General features: G+C 33.9%; 1 protein-coding gene across 1 annotated transcript in view; it reads left to right on the forward strand.

Annotated features, from left to right (window-relative positions):
- The window catches only part of LOC113501911 (GATOR complex protein NPRL2-like), a 57,395-nt gene extending 33,579 nt beyond the window's left edge, over positions 1 to 23,816 (forward strand). The window contains exons 5-8 of the mRNA XM_026883225.1: positions 18,741 to 18,884; positions 19,490 to 19,574; positions 20,010 to 20,179; positions 20,459 to 23,816. Of these exons, the coding sequence (XP_026739026.1) occupies positions 18,741 to 18,884; positions 19,490 to 19,574; positions 20,010 to 20,179; positions 20,459 to 20,641 (582 nt within the window). The 3' untranslated portion in view covers positions 20,642 to 23,816. The remainder of the gene's footprint in view (positions 1 to 18,740; positions 18,885 to 19,489; positions 19,575 to 20,009; positions 20,180 to 20,458) is intronic.

Raw genomic sequence — 23,816 nt, forward strand, 5'->3', positions numbered from 1 at the left:
ATCTCAAGTTATCCCTTGCTCATCCCATGGTAACGCTAAAACGGTTTGGTAAATAAAGCCCAATACGGTAATCCGGACGACACCTACCAATCAATTATCTAATTAGTCCAGTTACTCGAAGGACACACAAACACACAGAAGTGAAATATAGTTTCGTGGCCATACATGTATGTATGTTTACTTCTTCGTAAAGTTTCGCTTCACGGCATTGCTGTGATAAGCGTGGTATCAATGTAATGTACTAATCGTGAATGCCAGACTGTCTGGCCGGTATTTTCCACTACATTCGCAAACTAAGATTGATAATACTGGCTTAAATACGTCCAACTGTTGGGCACAGGGCTCTTTCCGTATAGGAACGGTTTGAGCGATGATCACCACGCTAGCTCACTGCAGGTTGGCGATTTAATATTACATTGCTGAACCTGTACCTTGTGCATACAAATCCATGCAAAGAACTTTAAATTGTTTGCATATATTTATTTATTTCTTACATAGTTTCAAACCACTAGAAATCTTCTTATGTTATGTAACTTCTTTTTGTTGTAATGTAACAGTTGTTTATCATTATCCTGCGTTTGTTTGAAGTTTCGGTTCTTTCTTATTTAGGTATAGGTTAGCCTTTAATCTTTTCTGGCGCAAAATAAATAAGACAGACAATTGTGATCAAACAAACAACAAGAGACTGTAAATAATTATTGTTTTGTCTACAAGAGAGATCATTTATCCGAACATAATTTTTGTACGAACTTCTCTCACTGTTGCTTATTGTAATTAAAAAGAAAATGTATATTTTATTTATAATAGTTAGTTGTAGTTCTTTTCTGTATTATTTCTTGTCATAATTTACATGGCATAACAGCGTTTGCAGGTCTAGCTAATAGTAACAAAAAAACTCTTCTATAAATGACTCACTGGTGATCCAAGATCTCTTCATATTTAGAGATAGAAGTTGCATTGATCACCACGCTTGTTACCATCCATGAATCCGTTTTACTTTCTAATCACATCTATCATACTATGACGTCCTAAGAGCCAGAGAAAAAATGTTCAAATATACGCTTGTTAAGAAATGCTAGTTTCGAAATCTTAATTAAGGGATCTCGTCCCAAAATGAAGTAGGCGTAGGAATGGTCAGCCAAAAATAACGAACCCTTCTGAAAATATATCAACGCGGAAGTTTCTTTAGTTTGTCCCTAACGATGTGAAAACGACATGATTTATCGTTAGCGGTTGGAGATGGTAATTTAGCGATTTATTTTCCTGGCACAAAGAGATTGTTAGACTAACCAGAGAAGTTATTTAATGTTGTATGTCTGCCATTTTATTATTATTTTATGTGGCAAATGTGGAAGACTTTGTGGTAGGCTCCTTTTTCCGCACGTAGGGTCCAAATTGGCCCATTGCGCAAAAGTTGTTTTGGGAGATGGTCAGTCTAGCTAATAGCTATACTAGCTATACTAGCTATACCAACTTCTTCCAAAAGCACTGAATTCTCCTAGAACGTTTGCAGGCCTATAACACCGAAAGGAATCTGAATTTTAAATAGATTGTCTTCATAAAGCTAGAAAGCAATACTTTAGTTCTTTTTTGCTGTATTTTAAAATAAGCCTTTATTTTCGAACTACACAAGATATCTCTAAAAAAAGAACAATGGAACAATGAAGGACTTCATAATACAGGAAAATGTCCAGTAACTTAAACAGCTACTCAAATCGAAAAAAAAACAATAACAGACGATACATGCACTACCAACAGCCATATGACAGTCTAGGTGAATAATTGAGATGAATCTGTGGACCTTGAATTATATCAGTGGCCTTCACAGTACCGTTTCAATCTGCCCCACATGTTATAAAAATATAAATCATAACTAAAATAGACGCTTCGTAAGAGTCATATTATAGCAGCGTGTGTTATTTTATCTCCACTTATTTATATATATTTCATTCATATGTTATGTAGCTTGAAAGGTAATGAGGATGATTGTAACAATTTTCGATCGGATTTCGAAGCATTTTTTTTTTATAATCAACTTACGGAGGACTCTGGAATGTAGTTCTTATGTCGCGGCGGCTTCACAAATATAGGTATATTCAAGTTGAATGCACAAGACACCTGCAAAACAAGCATTTGTGGTTTACACAATCATTGCTTGGCCTACGCTTGGATTGAACCCGAGATACATCTCTCAAAGCGGGTTTGGCGTGGTGAATATTCTACTCAGCTATTAGGAGACACAAAGTTTATAGATGAAACTATTCTCAAACACAAAATAAATACAATACCTCAACAAAATAATTTACGATACAATAATGAGGCCGGTAAGAAAATAAAACTAATGAGTGTTCAAACACAATTTCACTTTCTTTATCAACCGTACCCACTTTAAAAGCAGACCAAAGTCTACTAATCAAAACATTGCTTGTTGCTATCCATTTGATAACCCACCCAAATTAAAGAGTTAGTTGATAAATAGTTCGGTAGTGTATTCTTCCGCGATTTGAATTTGCCGGGATATAGCCGCTTGACGACCGGCCGCTGTTGCCGCGGCAGGGGCGCTCAACCTAATTGATATATCATTATTTCACTTGACAGCTATTTATCTAGATCGTTTTTTATCGTTATCTGTGACTGTGCCTATTTTTGTAGCTTTTTACTTTCTGTAAATGATTATTAATAGACTCTTGATGGGAGTCATGATTTAGCAAATAAGTTTATTTAATGGATTTTTAAGATAGGTGCTGACTTGACGTCGCGCCTCGTTCAAAATAATTAAACAACCAAAAGTAACCACTGCAAAACAGCAAATTAATATTAGCAAGTTATCTATCAAGTATACCTATAGGAACTTGATAAATGACTTGCTAATACTAGACCTATATTTTTAACAACAGTGGGGATAGATTTGCCCGCATCATTCAGTAATTATTGAAATAAAAACTTAATCGGTCATTCAAATTGAGAACTCCAGCTACTCACGTGTTTACGGTCTCGTGCAATCATGATATAATGACATTGTCACTTTTTGCGGACACAGAAAAACTTGAGGCACTGACCTGCGCAATACTGCCAATGAATAGAATAAAAGTAGGTATACTGAATGAGGTTAGTATTATTTAAATTGAGTAATGTGATATGGTATTGTGTGCTTATGTATTTAAGTATTTTTCTACGTTTTCTTAGACACACACTTTCTTGTTTGTTTGTCGTTCCGGTTGGATTTTTGCAACTCAATATTGAGGCACTTCCCGATGAGCTAGAAGGTTGTATTTATCAGGGTAGCTTCAAACTGTCATCGGGTTTAATGCAATTACAACTATAAAAATGGCTGGACCGATTTTGATCTATCTATGTATTATTTCATATCGTGTTTTAAATAAGTATTTTATTTTGTAATTATCTTACGTATGGAATGTTTTACTTTTTAGCCTTAAGTGCGTCTTTATTTTGATAATGAAAATAATATATTATTTTATTTAGTTTATTTTGATAATAAATAAAGTTTTTTAGCTATGCATATATTTTATTTAATTTTCTTCCACAATGTCGTTGATGACTGTATTTATTAATTTAATATTATAAATATTTATTGACAAAGGGTAATCTCTTTATTAGTCTACAAAATCTGAAATCTCCTATTACACGATTGCTACGGCTTCTAAACCGACCATGAACAAGCAGCTAGCCAGGATTATCAATATAATGCCTTATCCTAGCTTAATGTGATATTAACGATCGTCCATTTACCGAGCCGTTCCACTTTAAAACGCAATAAACCTTTTTTTTTATCATATCTTTATCCTGAGCAAGCAGTTCAGATATTGCAGCGAAAATCCTAGAGCCTAAAACTAGTAGAAAAGTTCCGAAAATAGGTATAATGTAATCGTTTATTTGTAAAACCATACGATGTATTATTTTTAGAATTATACACCATAAATAGTTGTTACATAACTCTATAAATAATATTTTATTGTTCTTTTCAACCCACATTGTTTTGGAAGCCATTTGATTTATCTTAAGCTATGTATATTGCTTGTACATCTTTGAGATTATAATCGTGGGTGTATATTTTTATCTTGTTTTCCTTTTATTATAAGCCTATGAAACTTGTAATAAACCAAACACATCCATCACAGTTTATCAACAGTTTTACTTGAAATTCAGAGTTTGTTTCTCTTGTAAAAAAAAAAACATACAACAGCATAACAAAGAAAGAGTAATTGATTTCAATTAGTTTCCCGCATTCTATAAGTTGTTTTTATTGTTCAAATAATCTGCTCAGTGTATATGATATCACATAACAGCAAGTGTTTTGTTATTTGTCTTTCATGACTAACCTGATGAAAAGTCGTCTTTAAGTTTCTTTTTATCTGAAATGAAAATGCTGCTATGGAATGAGTAAGGGACAGTTTATTTTAAAAAGCTGTGAAGTGTGACTACTATCGCGAGGCACAGATAGTTCTGTATAAGTAACTTTTCCTTGTCTAGTATTTGTAGAAATCAATTTTTCCCTAAATTCAGTACCTTCAAAATTGCGCTATACTTTTTGAGTACGTTTATTCCAATAGCAACAGTTCATTTCATAATCTTGTGCAACAAACCTTTAAATTAAGATACAAGTAACATTTAGTTATCAGAGGTAAACAACATAAGTCTTGGTTAATCTTCGTGTCTTCCCGTTCATCCTAATTTAACATGAATAAACAAGCGCATTCATAATTTACGCTGTCATTTACGACACACTCTAAGTTCGGTTTATTTTGTCATTATAATGAAGGCAAACGTATTAAATTTGACTCTTAATCTACCTGGCAGAAGTCTTTGACGTAAATATTTGATAAATTAATCATTCTCTCGTTTCAAATCACAAGCGACGAAATAATTTGACCTAAGAAATTAATTTCGGCTTTCCTTTTCTTTTTCTTTTTGTTATCAGTAAATGGCAATGATTTATGAACGTTAATATTGCGCAAAAATGAATCCATTAGAATACAAACTTTTTTCGGCTGACACCTCTCGATTTTTTTTTTTCTTATCTATTTTCGTTCTTCTTGCACAATCAAATTTAAAATAATACAATGATTCCGAAAAAAAAAACAATTTATGCAGTATTTTTTTTTGACGCAACAAAAGTTGACGACCACTGCATTTCGTTATTCTTGTATGGAACTAATAAACAATGAATATGCATATAATAATGTTTACCGAGTGAAGGCCACCTCTATAATACGAGTACCTACACATATAATGCGATGGTAATCGAATCAATTCGTACACATATCGATATTGTTTACGATTATTGCTTGATTCTCTGAGACTTGACGCGAATGCAAATAAAGTGCTTGGATATTGCAATGATAGTGCAAATCGTAATATTATGAATATTCTGTTTCTTATTTCTTTTATAAAACGTGGAGTTAACAAGCAAGTAAATAGTAAGACAGTTATTAATGTTTTGTATTAATTAAAGCGAGTGTTGTAATGCGTAGAGAAGGTAAAACAGCAAAATAGTATTTAACTTAATTATGGTCGAAAAAAAAACTATTTTAAAGCAACAAACTATTTGTGAAAGATATAACATTTAGAACTAAATGAAAAACCCTGTTTCTTAAAGACTAATTTATTTAATTAGGTACAGTACTCAGACATTCTATTCGATTAGTTCAGCTATTTAAAATCAGTATTTAAACTGTCTTAACAGTTTAATTGAATTTTCATTCTGCACGCGTTGCTGCTTACCCCTTTTTTTAGTTGTTTTTTAATTGCAGGTATAAAAACGCCCCTATTTACACCATATAACTTGCAATTATAGAGTAATGAAGAGGTTTTTTATTTCTCTTTTATTACTACTTTCTAGTTGCTAAGGCAATTTAATAAACCATGTTTTTCTGTTCTTATAAAGATTTAGTATTAAAATGATAAAATCATAGTCTTTATCAGATGCCGCAAACATTTTACATTAATTTTGTAAGTTAAACATAAATATGAAGAACTAATTACAATGTTGTTAACTTTCAAATAAAGATTATAAAGTTTTCAAGACACAGGATATTTGGAAATCTATTAATATTATTAAGTAAGTATAGTAAGTTTGAGTAAAATGTAAAGCCTTCAAAAGTAGGTCAAATCCCGGGATACGCTTCCGGCACCACGCATTTTCCGCATCGCCGAGCGCATCCAATTTGCACGGTAACCGAAAACGAAAGAAACGATCATCTTTAAAGTGTTGCTCAATGTTACAAGGGAAGTTTAAACTGAACCGGGCTAGTATGAGTCGGAGGAATTATGTAGGGGTCTGTATCTTACAAACGTAATACAGATATACTTATATATAATATTAGAATACTTTGACGTTCAGAAAGTGCCACTTTTAGAGTAAAATGGATTTTGACTATGTATGTACTTGTAGCGAAAAACTGTTCTTGGATGGCTATCCCTACAGTCGAGATCTTTTATGTGGTAAAGATCACCTTGCCAACCCCAATGTCCGCAACGTTGCGTGTGCGGGTTTGATCGCTGTTTAGGACAAGCGCCTGTGTTATGGACGAATCCTTAATAGAGGTTTGTGTGGCTTTGGGTATTACATGTGACTGACATGTTTATGATTCCGCGACTTCCGGGAGTTAGGGTGCTAAATTCACAAAACACATTATAAAATAATACAAGTTGGTTGTCATGAGTATCTTACGGTTACTTGCTAATTTTGGGTCGTATGTTGTTTCTTAACATCAATTACCATTAGTGAGATGTAAATCTGATTGCGTTTATCAAAATTTTCGTTCTTTTTACCACTTTTTTGAATTCGTGTCATTTTTATTTCGACTTATGTCAGACAACGCATGAATCTAATTTCTTCCTGTTACTGTTCAAGAAATATAACCTATTCATCGCAAACGAAAAACGATTTGTAAGCAAATCGTTTTTCTATTATCACTTTCAATTACGGAACCCCAATAAAGTACCACAAATTACCAGAAGGTCAAGCGTCACGCTCAAATGACCTTCAACGCGAGCGGTGTTGTGATACCAAGCGTCTAGTTGTTCGTGCACAACACGTTTTTACTTCCTAGTTTTTGATGCGTAAATAACCGGTAATTTTGAAACTTTATTTATTACTTTGTTTGTAACATAATATATAGTGTAGGTATTTAAAAGCGTATTTCGTTGTCACTTGTTTTTATTTTTATCAACCGACTTCAAAAGAGGTTCTCTGTTCATTTGTATATTGTTTCTTTTTTAATGTTTGTCTCCTCAAAACTTCTGACTGGATGAACCGATTATGTTTATGCTTTTTCAATAAACGTAAAATAGCATTTGGTCTCATAAAAATCATCAAGTTGGCTCAAAAGTTTAATTTGAATTGAAGTCGGTTGAACGGTTCTTCAAACAATATCATAGCATTAAGGAAAAGGTGATTGAGACACGGATAGCTATAATTTAGGTATTTTCTGTATAGTCTAATCGCAAGCTGTGTTGGCTCGGCTTCCAGACTTACTAGCGTCAGCTGAATACTGAATAAATCAAGACATTAACATTTTATTTTAGGTTATTAACATACCTTTACCAACTTAATTTGATATTTATTTATTTTTTCGTAAATTTTAACCGAATGTTTTCAATCCCTGTACGTAGGACGCCGGTCACAATATTGACAATTTATCAGACGAACACGGAAAAGCTATTTGGTATAACTTCCTTGGTTTTCAATGGAGGTCCGTTTACGTAACCACATGTGGTCATATAATGGGCGATTTGAGACAAAAGGGCTTTGGCGATGGCCTAGAAACAATTGAAGACGCACCGTGAAAACATATTTTTGATTAGTGATTATTTATTTGATATGTCTTTGGCAGGCGTAAGATATATTTGGAATTTATTGTATAGCATCTAAATCAGTGAATAATGCTTTTAATAGTTAAAAACAGAATTCCTCATAAAAGGTCAAAATATTTTTGTAAAATACTCTAAAAGTTTGATTTATACAATTTAAAGGATTTATTTTCTTTTGTATTTCACTTCATTAAACGTTCATAATACACTTATTAATTTATTTCTACAACAGTTTCTCAAAATCCTTCACAAATTCATTGACCACTTTCTTCAGTAAAAAAAACAAGTCATTCAAAATTTTCCATCCATCATAGTTCGATTTAATAACATCGAAACGATTGTGAACAACGGATCAAAAACATATGTGTCTGATTCATTTAAACTATATCCAATCTAATTAGATCTATGTTTGCTCAATGACTATTTGCTTTCGTGTGTCTTTATTGTTTGGTGGTTTTATTTGTTTCGCCTTCGCGGTTAATAGTGATATAATGATAGCGGAAAATCCATTATTAAGGTGATGTATTTTATTAGAACCGGCTTATGAATAACTTCGGAATGAAATAATTAGTTTTTTTTGGAAATTTATTGTTTGTTATTGTAATGAAAAGATTTCACATTGTTTTAGAATCAGTCATCTTTATTAATATTTTGTAATTATAATTAAGTAACATAATATATGACACAGCATCTTACTTAACACTACAATAATTATAAAAGTGTGCGGTCGGTTCCATTTTTGGCATAAAAGTGGCCGCTTTGTACCAGTAACACAGTAAACAGTATTATGAAATGTATTTGTTACCCATTTTCTAGCCTACAGCTTCATACTTCTGGAATTCTTAGTGTCGCAAGTCCGACTCACTTTTAACCGTTATTTAATTATCAAGGTACATACTTATAGAGATCTAAATGAACAAAATCTTCGAAGTTAACATCAGACCAGGTTCAAACCTCGCTTGCAAAGGTGCCGCGCCCTTACGTCCGTTTTTAATGCAGTAAAGAAAGTTCGGGAATCCCTTCTTCGCGGCGGAAGCCGGCCGACCGGTCCGCACCGAACCGAACCGTGCCTAATGCTTTCTGAATGTCAATCGGTTACGAATCCCTTGCTCCTTTCTAAATGCCCTTCGCTTTAAGTCGCATTTCGAGTTACGCAAGTTGTGTGGACAATCTTGTTTTTGTAAGTAACTTTTATATATTGATCTTTTTTCCATTAATTTCCTGTGTTACAAGGGATATTGTATGATTCTGTATAATAGGATTGATATTTAAAACTTTATTGTGCGAGTGATATTTATACCTTAAACATGTCGTCATTACTATCTTGTCGTTTTTTCATCATTATTACAGTTTTGTTTCTTAAAGGGTATTTGTAAGCCAAAGCGGTACGTTTTCCCAGTTATTATCAAGCGAAAGAATTACTGACATAAAATCCTATACTTCTCATTATTCTTCAGCTGTCGTATCCAGTCCAAGCTCCAAATATTTTTCCAGTCGTATCGACATCCCGTCCTTTCCAAATGTACTGCAGATGTGTTTATATTCGTCAGTGGCAAACTGCATAAGTTCAAGCTTATAGTAATATATTATGTTTATAGCAGATATGTTTCGGTATCATAGGAACGAATTCATGATAATATTATATGAGCTATTACATACACCTTTGTAACCTTATAAAGGTGATGACATAACCCGTTAATGGCAGGACGCTGTCAGTCCCAGAACGAGGAAGAACGATTAACTGGTGTTAGGAAGCGAGGGTTTACAGGTATGGCTATTAATACCATAGGTGTTATATGTAGCTGTGATTTGCCGAATAGGTCTTTGCAATATTCCCTTTGGGTAAACGCCGTTAGTTGCCTTGACCTTTGTAGAAAGTATTTGAATAACTGTTAAAGCTTGCTTGAAATAATAATTTTGTTACTAAAGGGATATTAAATTAAAAAGATATTTGAATACGAAGATAAATTAAAAAAGTTCTTTTAGGTAAAATGCTTGCGCTAAAGTACAATGAAGAAAGTTTTGAACTCTCCAAAAAAGTTGTCAGATACTTTTTGTGTTCAAGAATCAATTTATCTTTTACCAAAAAATCAAATCTTAATGGGAATTTCAAGATCTCATCAAGAGAATCAAGAGTTAAACCAATAAGAATAAAAGAAAATTAACGTAAACTTAATTTAAATTACTAACATTTCGTGTATGTATTGTTGAGGAAAGCTATTCGTAAACCCAAACGACTTTACGGGGAATTGATTTCTAGTATTTCACCACGTTATCAATTTCCTTTTCGTTAATCCGATTCACGCGGATTAAATGTCAAATACGTCAATGTTTCCCAATTGTGTAAGTTACATTACTTTGAAATACCGTCAATATTAACATGCGGCTATGTCATAGCCCTTATCTCTTGGTAGCAAAGTTCATATTCCTTAATTAAATTAAATATTAGCGGTGTGATGTATAAAATTGTGTAGGTTTTCCAATTTCGTCTGATAGCATAATATTGCATTTTCTGTTTTCATTTAATATGTTAAGGTCATTGCTATAGCACGCCTACATTTATACTAACAACCACGCCTATGTTATCCTGAGTCCGGTTTTTAGGTTTGACTAACAAAGGTCGAGTTTTACTTCTCGTATTTAGCGAGGCAAAGGCTTCTCGTTTACTAACATGCCAAGAAAACAATATGCTAATAATTTGCTTCGTATAAAAATATGCCTAAAATGAATTTTTATTTTCGTACAACGGTTCTGAGTCCGGGTATCTTTGTTACATGTGACTTAAATGTTTGTAAGCCTCTCGATACAAGGATTTATTAAATTCCTCAATCCTGAAGACATATTTTTAATAAAATTTTGGCTCGGCAATCTTCTAATCAGATAATATGTAGATAGAAGACCTATTTATTTAACCATTTATGATATAAATAACTGGCTATTCGCTCGCGGCTTCGCCCGCGTCGATGTCGGTTATATCGCGTTTCAATGAGAACTCTTCAAAAGTCCGGGATAAAAACTATCCTATGTTCTTTCTAAATGTCAACTCTATCTCTGTACAAAATTTCATTAAAATCACTTTCGTTACTTTCGCATTTATAATATTAGTAGGGATAAAAATAAACACTTGAACACACACACCATCACAAAGTATAATGTGTAAAAGGGTGCTGCTTAATTCGAAAGAAACCTCTACCAGCAGAGCCGCGGTACGAGAAGTGATTCATATTGGCGGTTAACAATGTACGACCATGTATATTAATTCACCTTTACTAAAATGATTTTATTTGTCACCAAAATATTCCACACACGTGTAGGTCCAACTAAGACATGACTATTCTTAGAATATGACATATCCACGCTCATCTCATTAATACGACACTTATTATGTAAATATAAGATTCTTAAACAATGTAAATAAACTGCATTATACATAATACATATGTGTATATAGTATATAAGTGCATCTTACACGTGTTTGTACAAGGCTACTGAAATATAATATGATAATTGACCAACATTCGTATTTGGCATATAACGGTATTCATTGCTCGCTTTTGTATAAAATTATGAATTCACTTGGAACAAAGTCGTCATTGGATGATGATATATGGCCAATGTTGGTTATTGGCATGTGTGTTGTGTTTGGTGTAAGGTTCCTTTCGCAGTAAAGGTGGGTCGAACGGTTGTTGATGCATTTTGTTTTGTTCAACACTCGGTATAGTCGGTTTTAGTTACGTTTTGTAAACGGTCCAAGTGATTTTGGAAAGAAACAATTTTATTTCTAGCAGTCAACATCTCAGCGAGTTCGCACTTCTTATCAGCGGTACGTACAAAACCAAAATCAAGACAGTAACAGCAATCATTGGACAATTATTGCAATTAATTTTATAAACTGAGTATTGTAATACCAATTATCATTTTGTTATATCTTCTTCGGTAAGTATTTGCTGCAAATAATTGTGTTAGTTTTCTAACTGTTAACTAAAACAAAAATAACATTCTAGATAAGAACGCAATAACATTTAAATTTAAAGTACCGATCTTGTAATTAAGATATCACAATATATAAATATGTTCTTAATTTGTTAATTTGTTCTAATTTGCTATCAATAATACATATAACAGTAAAAACCTAATTAAAGACACTTTAAATTCTATTCTACAAAATGACTTTCTAATTCGATCACTTTAAAATATATTAAACAAAAGGTAATACAATAAATAAACAAATGAGCTCGTTAATTGCATTCGACGCACGCGCAGACGGCGGTGAGCGCTCCACGTGTAGAGCGCTTGCCTTAAGCCATAAGCGATAGCGATTTTGTAAACATTGTCACAAAGTGACATTGGTGACCATCAGAATGGCACGTCACCTTAAAAAGTAGTGTATTTTTATAAAACCGGCGGTACCAGTTAATTAACAAGTAGTAGCAACTAGAAGCAACTAGGTAGCAACTTCTACAACTGTTTCGATGTAAAATATGGGTAGTGACCGTCCATCCTGATGGACACCGGAATAGCAAGTGGGAAGGCCTATGTCCAGCAGTAGACGAATATGGGCTGATAATGATCGTGATGAAACAAGATCAAATATACCTTTCCAAATCATTTGTGCTACGAATGATAAGTCACCATTGCTACGAGTCTCAAGAGCAGACTTCACATTCGTAGCACATTCTATAAAGCGTATTAATATTATGTATTACGTTTTACGAATGTTTGGTCCAAAGTGACAGGTCATGACGTGATTAATCGAAACTGCGATTTACGAAAATGCGCAAACGTTTATAAGAATTTAATTTGTCGAGGGGAGAAGGCAAAACGATTAAAGTTGTTGCCAATGTGTAAGCGAGATGAGTTATCGTACGGTTAAGAAAAAGCATGGTATGCATGCATCTCTTTTGATGCCTAAAAAATTCTACCTCAAAAATAATTAAAAACTTTATAGTTTTAGAAGTTCAATAGAACTTAAGGTGTATATGAAATTGAAGAAATGAACTTCCAGAATATGATTATGTATTTTGATGCAAAGAGTCTTGAACTATAATAACGTCTTCGTTTTTAAACCGGTTATGTTTGTGTAAGGGTAGTCTAATTTATATTTATACAACCGCGAATGACTTCATACTGCTAATGAATTTGAATAATTTGATGCCGTCATGCATCAAAAATACATTTTCATTTAAATAAAATATCATCGTCTAATCAATTATATTTTATTAATTTATTTTTGCTCTTTATTGTTCCTGTAAATACTGTGAAAACTTTCTTGTCTTTCTTTTTTGTAATTGACGTGAAATGTTCATTTTCATGGTAAATAAATAATTTTTAATAATATCTTCATGCATCTGTTTACTCTCTTATTAAAAATAATTGGAATACGACTTGCAGGTACATTATTATTTTCATAAACAATTTACGCTGTATTTCTATTTATCCTTGTATTGTCGCCTTATCTAATGCACTGATAGGTCGCGTCGGGACGTTGACCTCTCGAATAGGATAACGCTACTGATTCATATGTGCATCTGTCAATGAGATGACAACGAAGCTGTCTCAACCTACTTAGAAATGTATGAAATTTTATAAGACTACGAGAAAGTTTAAAAATATTGCTTGAAATAAATCTTATGGTACATAAAACAAAGGTAGAAGATAAGCTCTAAAAATATTTGTTCATAAATAAAAGCAGAAAATATATTTTACCAACAAAAAAAAAAAAAATATCTTCTATTTATATGGGAGTATCAAAGATTCATAACCATATGAGATATTTTGTATCTGTGGTGGCTTAAAAGATTTTTTTTCTAATATTTGCGCTTTCAGCGGCTGCTCAGTCATTTATTTAATAGACTCTGTTTCAAGAAAGAAGTCCCGCGGAAAATAGTTTGAACGAATATATTTCATTCTAAAATGATGCATTGGCATAGATACTAGCGACACACCCGCGGGTCTTAATTCGTGAAACAGAGTTTATCTCGCCTTTTTGCTTCAAAATTTATTTGACGTATGTTCATACAGTTCACGATCCAGTATTTTGTTTCACCGCCCGGTCCACGCGCTGGTAAATACGTAATTTTATAGCCGTCGTAAATACTCGTAAAATACACTTTCCCTCACTTATTTTTACTTTGGTAAACATTTGTGTGCATTTTCGAATACATTCTTAGGTTACACGTCTTTCTTTGCTAATAATAAATTGAGTGTTGTAACCACATTTCATATTATATTTTATATAACAACTATTACAATGACTGCATCCAATTTATAGTTTTCTTCTTACACCCAACCTCTGAAAGTAGAGCCTATATCTGAAATATGTAATGCAACCTGACGAAACACTTTAAGTGCATCTCAAACTATTGGGTAGGTACCGGTTTTACTGTTTGGTTTAACCCTAACAAAATGGAAACCAAATAAAACCTCTTCTATTCGAATGTCAGTTTATTTAGATTTAGATTTGAATTATGTAAGTCTTAAAATTAAAAAAAATACGACTCGTAAGAAATTTAATCCTTGTATCGCGGGGGTCTTACAATCATAATATATAAAACGCATACTCAAAGACACCCGGACTCAGAACAAGCTTTCGTGGATCACACAAATGTTTGTCCTACGCGGGGATTGGCGTGGTGACCTCAACCACTCGGCTATCCGTGCAGTCTAGTCTTTTCCAAATGAATAAAATCACTTGACAATCTGTACCCACTCCTGTTTGGTGCGAGCCCTTGCTATATATTGAATTGACGGCCGGTATTCACATCAGTCGCTATTATGTGGCAACCGAATCAGCTCTATAAATAACTTGTGGACAGGTCAACAGTCAAGGGCCATTTAATAATCTGTTATAGGTTGTCACTTGTTGTAGATAAGGATATTTTGCCATACAATGCGATGTGAAAATGTCTGCTATTTGATTCTATATCTCTTAACTATATATTAATCAAATTAAAGAACCTGTTATTTAAAGTAAGTTACTTCGTAGCAATTTAAAACCATTAACAGCTTCCCAAGTACTCTCCACAACAAGCTGTCCAGGAGCAGAAAAAAAAACTCGACTTAAGGTCAATTGTGTAAAATATCTACTCCTTTAGGAACACCAAAACAGATTACTTACGTACACCTGAAATGTTAATAGAACTTGAGGTCAAACACCACTCAAAGTGATTGTGGACTCAATCACTCGCCGGCCACCAAGTAAGTAAGTATCAATCTGGCTTCACCCTCGACGTCAAGAGTCTTGCACACAAGGGTATCGCTACTTGGTGCTTAGGGCTGGCACACAGGTGGCGGAGCGCTGTCCTGGGGATTTATTAATGGAACCCGAAACTGATTTAAACGTGTCCTCCATATGTAAAATTGTGTTGAGAACGAGCGAGTGTTCGAGTTGTCATGATTTTTCATTGTTATAATACTCCCGCAATATGATATTAAAGCGTTGTGTCGCGGGTTTACCAATATTCATGTCAAATGCATAGGACAGGCCTAACCAAGCATTTGCTATGACTCAAATGCTTGTCTGACGAATGAGTATCGAAATTTACATGAATAGGCACCCAACTCAAAAAATATTTCTTGCCCCAATTAAGATATTTTTCATTAATTTGATAAAATAATAGGAATTGAAGTTTGAAGAATTCCGCTGCTATGCTCCGTCAACTGTGTGCCAGCCCTAAGTTACTAGTACCTACTAAGTAGGGAACCTCCTGTTTGCAGAGCTAATATTTGAGTATCGTATTGGATGGGCCCGAACCTCGATAGATATTGAAACTTGTTTGATCAGGAACTTATTATTTACAGCGGTATTTATCAGGTCTATTTATATAAAAACCAATTCAAAATCAGTTCCCTATAACGTCACGTTGACTTTACATTATGAATTAATTTTCTTCCACTTTCGAACACGTAAACAACATTTTACCAATTTTCTAGACCAATTGACTATTATTATTCTGGACGAACCGCTTCTATCATCTCTATTTACACAGACCTTCTTAATAAGTAATCAAATCTCAAGTTTCTAGTAGCGCAATACGTTTACGTGACTTGAGGTGGTTCCTATCATCCTGTTTACTGTAACGTGCGCTATCAGTGTCGGACCTAACACAGAATTGATGTAACTAACAGCCTTACACTTGTTTTTTTAATTTGTCATAAATAAACATGGTTCAACAATGTTAAGGAGGTTTTAATTGGTAGCACAATCGCAAAGAAAGCTATAACAATAGATCGATTCATTGACGAGTTATTTTGGAAGTGTAAAACCTTATAAATATAAGTAATATAAAATGTTATAGAGCTACAATTCTCTATGTTACTAATGACGTTGTTTCTGTTTATAATGGAGCAGAAATGTAGCTGGAGTATCATAAAGAAAAACAATTATAAAATATAAAAAAATGGACTAGACCACCCTTACATGTCACAGCGAGATGAAAGATGAATGTTGAACGATTCTCAGATCTACCACTCAATATCCACTCAACATTTCATAAGAACCAGTCAAGCCGTTTCGGAGCTGTTTTACTACAAACGACACCAGAATTTTATTCATAACACGTATGATATAGGTAAATAGGTATATACATATTATTATGCGCTGGTTTTACCGCCATAATAACACTATCAAATCGATAAATATTAATTTAATCCATAAAAGGAAAAATAACCTTTATGTAGAGCAAGCCTTTAGCACTCATAAAAACAACATGACTAGTTATTTGAATTCATAATAATATCACGCTACTCAAAACGTTTAATTATGAAATAAACACGTATATACATAGATGCGCAGGCGCCGGTCCGGTGCACAGATGCGCTCGCGCTGTTGCTAGCCGCTAACTAGAACACAGAATAACAAGTGAAAAGAACCATGCGAGCAAAGAGATCGATAAGCGTTTACGCTTTGTGAAATTAAACAGACTATAAAAATAGACTTAAATTAATAAACACGTATTTAGCTACTGTTTTTTTCTGACTTCGATTTAAAAGGTGTATTTTTATTAAGTCCGTGATACGGGAATTTTGAACTTTACTTTCTATGCAGAGAAAACCACCTTCAGTGATATATTGCAGCATCTATTATGAGTCACAATTTTTTTAAGTTTCATTTATAGACAGTTGTGATACGAACATACATCTTTGACAGTCGTTACAGGTAGTCAGTAGTTAGAGAGTCTGGCAACCAGTCTAAGGGGTATCGTGTTCCCCAGGTAACTTGGTTGATGAGGTCAGATAGACAATCGCTCCTTGTAAAACACTGGTATTGAATCCGATTAGACTGGCAGCCGAACCCAACGTAGTTGGGACTAGACTAGGACGATGATGTGATAAAGACTACTAAAAAAATCAATATACTTAGCAATAGCATGCAGTTGCAGAGTATATCTTATTCCAATTTATGATTTGGAGAATTTCGATATATGACACCAACATTAACTCACACGTGGACTGCTCTTGTGAAACACTGAAGTCGTTACTCCATTGTCTTAATACTCCTTGTACCTTGCACCATATGCATGTCACACCGGCTAATTATACGATACACAGATGCAGAAAGTTTCACTCATCTGTGCCCGCCTTTACGTGTGTGTGTAATGGACAGAGATTGTTACTAAGGAAGGAATCTTTAGTCAGTGTAACAGTGACACACATATGAAAGCTGTGTTATTACAAAACGTCATTGTATATTTGTAAGGGTTACTCACACATGAAGCCGTATGTTAAGATGAGTCGAATTTAAAATACAGGTGTGTGCGAGGATATATACAAAATATAGGTCCACTGGTCTAAATAATAATATGAAACGGGAAAATACATTCCTATGAAGCTCTCTCTCTGAGACTATTTAGAATTTACTATATTTTAGTGTCTCATTTACTCATAACTGAATGAGTTTTAAATCATTAAAATTTAAAGTAGACTATTAATTGCGGCGGCAATTTGTGCTTTGCGTGATTGTCGGATTAGATTTATTATTTAAACTAAGATATTTAACTTTGTATTCTGTTATGATTAGATGTGGCATGATCTTAAAAAATACTTATCGGTGAATACTTACCTTAGTAAGAACGATTTTCTAATATCTATTTTCACAGCCTGATTATCACGTTTAATTTAAGCTCCAATTAGAAGCGTAAACAACTACATACAGTATAGTGTGTAAATATGAAAATGCAATCTTTGTCAGTGAATCCCTTGGCTGTGGTCCAGCGTTCTGAGTTGAGACAGTTAAAAGCTTTCTACATGTTTGTATAACCTCTTTCCAAAACAAGCTTACTTCTAAGTAAATTGCTCGCGGTCTCGCAGTACCATGGGATTACGAAATGGCTCCCCATGGAGTCGTAAAATAGATCAAGGATGTAATAAACGAAAAACCACTTTGATAAAGTCAACCGTTTGTTATGTACGGGTGTCTTAAATTCTGAATGTCTAATGAATGTTGGTTTTAGAAATTGATATGTGTAAGTTTAAAACATTTTGTAGTAGAAATATAGGTCATAATGGAAAGCGTTCTAAGGTAGATTTACATCTCGTAGCGTAATCAGCTTTTTGATGAGTACCAAGCTGCGTAATGTATAAATATTAAACAAACTTTGATTATTTTCTTCTTAGCTAACTACAGACTTTTCTTCCACCTATTAAAGCAATATTTGCAGTGGAAGCGAGACAACACGACACTCGGCGTACAGCGCCATCTCTCGTCCACAGCTCATAACAATAATCTTATCTTATCTTTAAAGCTGATGAAAAGGTCCCAGGTAAAATAGAAAGGAAACTGAAAAAGACATTCACAAGAACCTGGCCAAGCTTAAGATATCACTTTTTTATCTCAAAAAGTCCACAAAAAATCGTATCTTCAAAATTTCTTCCTTCACTATTATTAACAGCCTACTCCATTGTTTCAGATCCTACCGTACATCGATGGCTTCAACCACGTGTCGAAGATCGCAGCTCTCACAGATGTCGAGATCAGCCTGGTGCGCGCCTGCATACAGAACCTGGTGTACTACGGGGTGGTGACACTGGTGCCCATCTTCCAGTACTGCGCTGTGAGTGGACTTGATGTAGCTAGCTAGACATCAACATGTACACAAACATTTTTTATAATAATTATCGTGAGACTGATTGGTTATTAAATGATATAACGGTTTACTCACGCGTATTTATTCGCGAGTGCCCGACTAGCTTAGTCCTTAATCATGAGCTGACGCGGCGGGATCACGCGGCGAGTAAGAGTGATTAAGGACCCCGGTTGGACCCGAAACTAGTCGGGCACTCCTGATAAATACGCGTGAGTAAACCGTTACATCATTTAATAATGTACACAAACAATTTACATAGAATTCGGATGGTGGTGTACAAAGGTACTGCTTATTTCTTTAAGTAATGTCTTCTACTAGACCTGCAAAAGGAGAAATAAGAAATCGACACCATAGTACAAGTATCTAGAAAAAATAAAGACAAATACAATTTTTAGACACAAATTCATTTTGAACGTAATGATTCACTTGTCGAAACAGAATGAAAACGATGTAAAATTATCTGGATCTTATACTTCTTATGCACTTTGATCGCTCGAAGATTTACCTTCATCGTGGTAAAGCGTTATGGATTGCATGTATATCATTATATTATGTATTCATTTCCTTTCCAGGTGTATAGCGCGACTCCTAAGCTGAGACAGCTGACGCGTTGCGCCGGGCTGCAGCGGCAGTGTGTCGAGTTCTGTGCTAGATCTCGTGAGTATTATCATGTAACTATGGTTCTTTCATAATCAGCAGAATTGGGTTCATCTTATCAATAGATTAGCTTGCCATCTATAATGATCTTAACATGTATAGCGAATGGAACTCGACTTTCGTAGCAGCACTTGATATCGACTTGGCATTCGTAGCAAAATCGAAGCACACACTTGATATTCGTAGCAAACATGTAGTGTTAGACTAGATACAAAACAAAAGGTACTAGGTGTTAATATTCGTAGCAAGTCGACTTAAAATTGGTAGCTAACACTTGACGTTCGTAGCACATTTGATATAAGAAGCAAATGGCACATAAGTAATTAGTCAATTAAAGTACCGAGGCTCTAAAGGGTAATCAACCACGGAGATTGTTAACACGCAACACGGGTGTTCACTCACAACTCCTAAATAACTATTAATTTTCGTTTTCAGCTCGGCAGCATCCGAAGGTCAGCGATATATTCCGCATGTACGCGGGCATGTCGTACGGCAGCACGATCCGTGATCTCTGCCGGCGCATGAAGCCGCAGGACCTGGCCATCAACGAGAGGAAGCTGGTGCTCTTCGGGATACTAGAGGGACTTATCAGAAGAGTTTATAAAGTGAGTAGGAGGAATGTGACTATTCAAATCCGCATCTGTAGTTTTGGAAATTTTGTTTAATGGACTTGTAGTCCAAATGTTCAAATTCCATTTCAGGGGAATGTAAACAGGTTTAAAAAAATAAATTGCCCTAGCTTGAAACATTCAGGCATTTAGTATGATTAGCACATAGTAAGTCGGCTCAATAATGATGTGGCGCCCAACGAGGGGCTAAAGTAAAATCACATTGTTCGATCAATAATAGGATCTTTATTCATATCTATTTCTACCATGTTTCAGTTCCCGATAACCCTCCACAACGACGATACCGCATCTATCCTGAGCGACCACAGCCAGCCGCTGGTGCGGACATACAACGGGCTGGTGTGTCTCGACGAGCTGTGTTGCCAGAGCGGACTCACCGCGTTACAGATCGAGGAACAGCTGGAACGAGACAGCAACGTCGTGTTCATCGTCAAATGAGGGTACATCACTATCTCATACAACTGTCAAACATGTGTGTGACGTCAGTCATGACCAAAAACTAAGATAAAAGCTAGAACAATGTGTGTTCATTTTCAATTGAGGGTACTATGGAAGTTTTCTGATGCTTAACCTTTTTTATTGATTTTCTACCCACAAAACTGTAAATTAAGACGTATTGGGGTTAAAATCGTGGATAGACAAAACTTCATGTATTTTTAAGGATGGCTTCAATGTATATTGACGTTTATCTAGGACTTAACTCACATACAGAGCTTAGAGCTAAATAGTTGTCTACCAGCTGTGCAAAGAAATCAGTGGTTCATATATTATGTGATTACTAAATAATCACGGGATGTAAAAGTAAGATTTTAAAATATTTTAGAGGATCGCAGCTTGAGATCTGAGTGACGAGCAAAGAAAATTAATTTCTTGATAAAAAAAGAACCGTATAGTTGGTCTTTATGAGGAAGATGTTATTCTGTTGTATCAAATAATGCAATGCTTAAAAGCAAGTAGTGTTGGTCTTTAATGTATTTTTATTTGGTATATTTTTAAAGTGACAACAAGTTAAGTCATTTTTTTAATTTATGAATCATTTTTTATAATTAACTTTTTATTAAATTTCAATACTAATGCCAACAAAACTCGCACATTACTACGAAATCGAATTAATTAAGGTTTCAAGGTATAAGAGAGCTTAATAACTACGTATTGGGCAGTATCCCATGATTCAATGCAAGTTAGTGTTCAAGATTTAAAGACAAACGCGAAAAATCAAATCAAAGAAGTCCTTTATAATGAAAAACTAGTATTTTTCATTCAATATGGTAGTGTCAGATTATTGTTATATTAATTGTACATAATTCTAAACAACGAAGTTGTTTATTAAATAATATGTTGTATGTATCATGTTGTATAGTTTATATATGTTAAGAAAAGTCTGGAGTTTTAACAAAACTGTTTTTCATGCAGTCAACAATTGTTTTGGTAAAGGTTTTTGACAATTTCAGTGGTGACGTAGTTCTGTTAGTAAACTGTAATGTATTAGTGTTATTTACCGCTCTACAATATTTTGAAATAAGAACCCATTCCGTACTGTTTAATATGACCTTAGTCATAAATTTCAGAAAAAAAATGATTAGCTTTTGTAAATTTCGACTTAAAATAGTCCACAATATCAACCATAATAGTCACCTGTGGTTTTATACAATTTCTTAAAGTAATTAGAATATGACTGAGGGCCTAGAGCTATCTCAAGCAGGACCGTGGCCATTGTGTAATACAGACACCGTTGTCTTTCACAACGGCAATAGATTGTGGTAGGTAAGCAGTTTCTCGGACTATAAGACTCTTCATGTCTTGCAATATTGACTACCCTGCCGTTCTTTAGACAGCTAGACTTTCTATTTTTAGACTTAACTATAACCTGTATACTGTATGTTTTATAGCCAGATATTATACAAATAAAGTAAAGCGCACACTAGTCAAATGTGCGCGCAACCTTAGTTACTTTTACAAGTTTTAAACTGCTCAATCATATTAGTTTTAAAATATTTTTATAAAGGTTTTTAAATCTATTTTACAATGTACATTTTATCAGGTCAATCCGTAAAGGTGCTAATTTTATTAATATAATCATCGTAAGAGCAACTGAATTAAAAGTTAAAGCCAAAGAAAATTGTTTTGCATTTTGCGAAATAGCAACATTCTTGTAAGGTCATTGTGTTGTCAGCGTTACACGTAGATATTAGTTGTTTCGGTAATTTTTTAAGTTTTATTTTTAATATAAATGTCCAATGCAATGAAATCTATGTGCCGTATTGAACAAGACTTGTGTATTTTATTATATTTCATATATGGTTAAAAACATGTAACATGAAGTTAGAATATTTTTATTACTTTTGGGTACCTAGTACCTAGGCAACTAGGGTCTCGTTTTTTTGCGTAAGCTTTTATTTTCATTCGGCTAAATCATTCATAGTAATTTTAAACTTAGAAATTGAAAAAATGACCTCAGTTACTATTTTACCATCTATTAAACTTGAAAATATAATAAAAACGTTTGCCTAGATTTCTTTGACGTAAGTACATACCAATTTATACCCAATACATGTAAGTTCTATTAAAATTACCATTTAAATATAAATATTTAAATATATTTTATTCTAAGTATTTAAGAGATCATCTTGTACAATTTAAATTTTAAGACCCACCGATTGTGTTTCATATCTTAACGCTACGACATCTAAGTACTGAGCACATTAAAAATGTTTTCTAAAATGTCAAAAAGTCTATTGATTAGTGGTGTCTAGTCTGTTTCGATAAAGTAATCTGTATATTTGTTGTGTGTATGTTAAATGTATCTTTTGCCGGCTAAAGTCAGCATTACTGGTTATTTATAATACCCAAATATTTTCTCGTCAGCTTTTTTTTTGTTAATTACGGCGTGTTCAGGACTTAATTGGACCAAATTACATTATATGACAATAGGTTAGGAGGTTCACATTGGAAACAAGAGCCTAACCTAAGTGTCAAATACTTTCCATAATTTTCGCGGCATTAATATAAATGGTTGTTATTGGCCGTTTGCGTGACGTCACCGCGAACCAACAATCAGAGTTACAAACCTAGACATTCTATCTCTTTCTCTCAGTCGAAGATTACCGATGTATCTTAAAAATGTTTCCGAACACGCCAAAGCTAGTCAGGATTCTTTTGTGCCTTATTTCTTGTATATTTGAAGTAAACTTGTAATCAATGCATAATATTAGTTTAAGTTTTTAATCGTTATTTCGAAGAGATTATCGCGAGCTGACACCGTTATAATTGTAAAATCTGTTGTTATATTGTCAAACTTTTGATGTCAGAGATGATGCAGATTTCTTACTACGACACCTCTTAAATTGGTTGTAAACCGTTGTGGAAGGGAGATAGCACTACAAGGCGTAGAGTGTCGTCCTTCTCTCACATCTGTCTCTATCTTCACTCTGTAGTGATCTGTCTTCATGTGTGTTTGACGATATAACAACTAAATCATGTTGATTTTATACTTCCATTATTGATGATTATAATTATTAGTTTTGTATACATGTGTAAGTACATTATGTTAATTATATGTTATACGTTATCTACATGTAATGTGACTCATTAAAATTGATTATTTTTATAGAAA

This window comes from Trichoplusia ni, chromosome 16, assembly GCF_003590095.1.
Source record: "Trichoplusia ni isolate ovarian cell line Hi5 chromosome 16, tn1, whole genome shotgun sequence".
Lineage (NCBI taxonomy): Eukaryota > Metazoa > Arthropoda > Insecta > Lepidoptera > Noctuidae > Trichoplusia > Trichoplusia ni.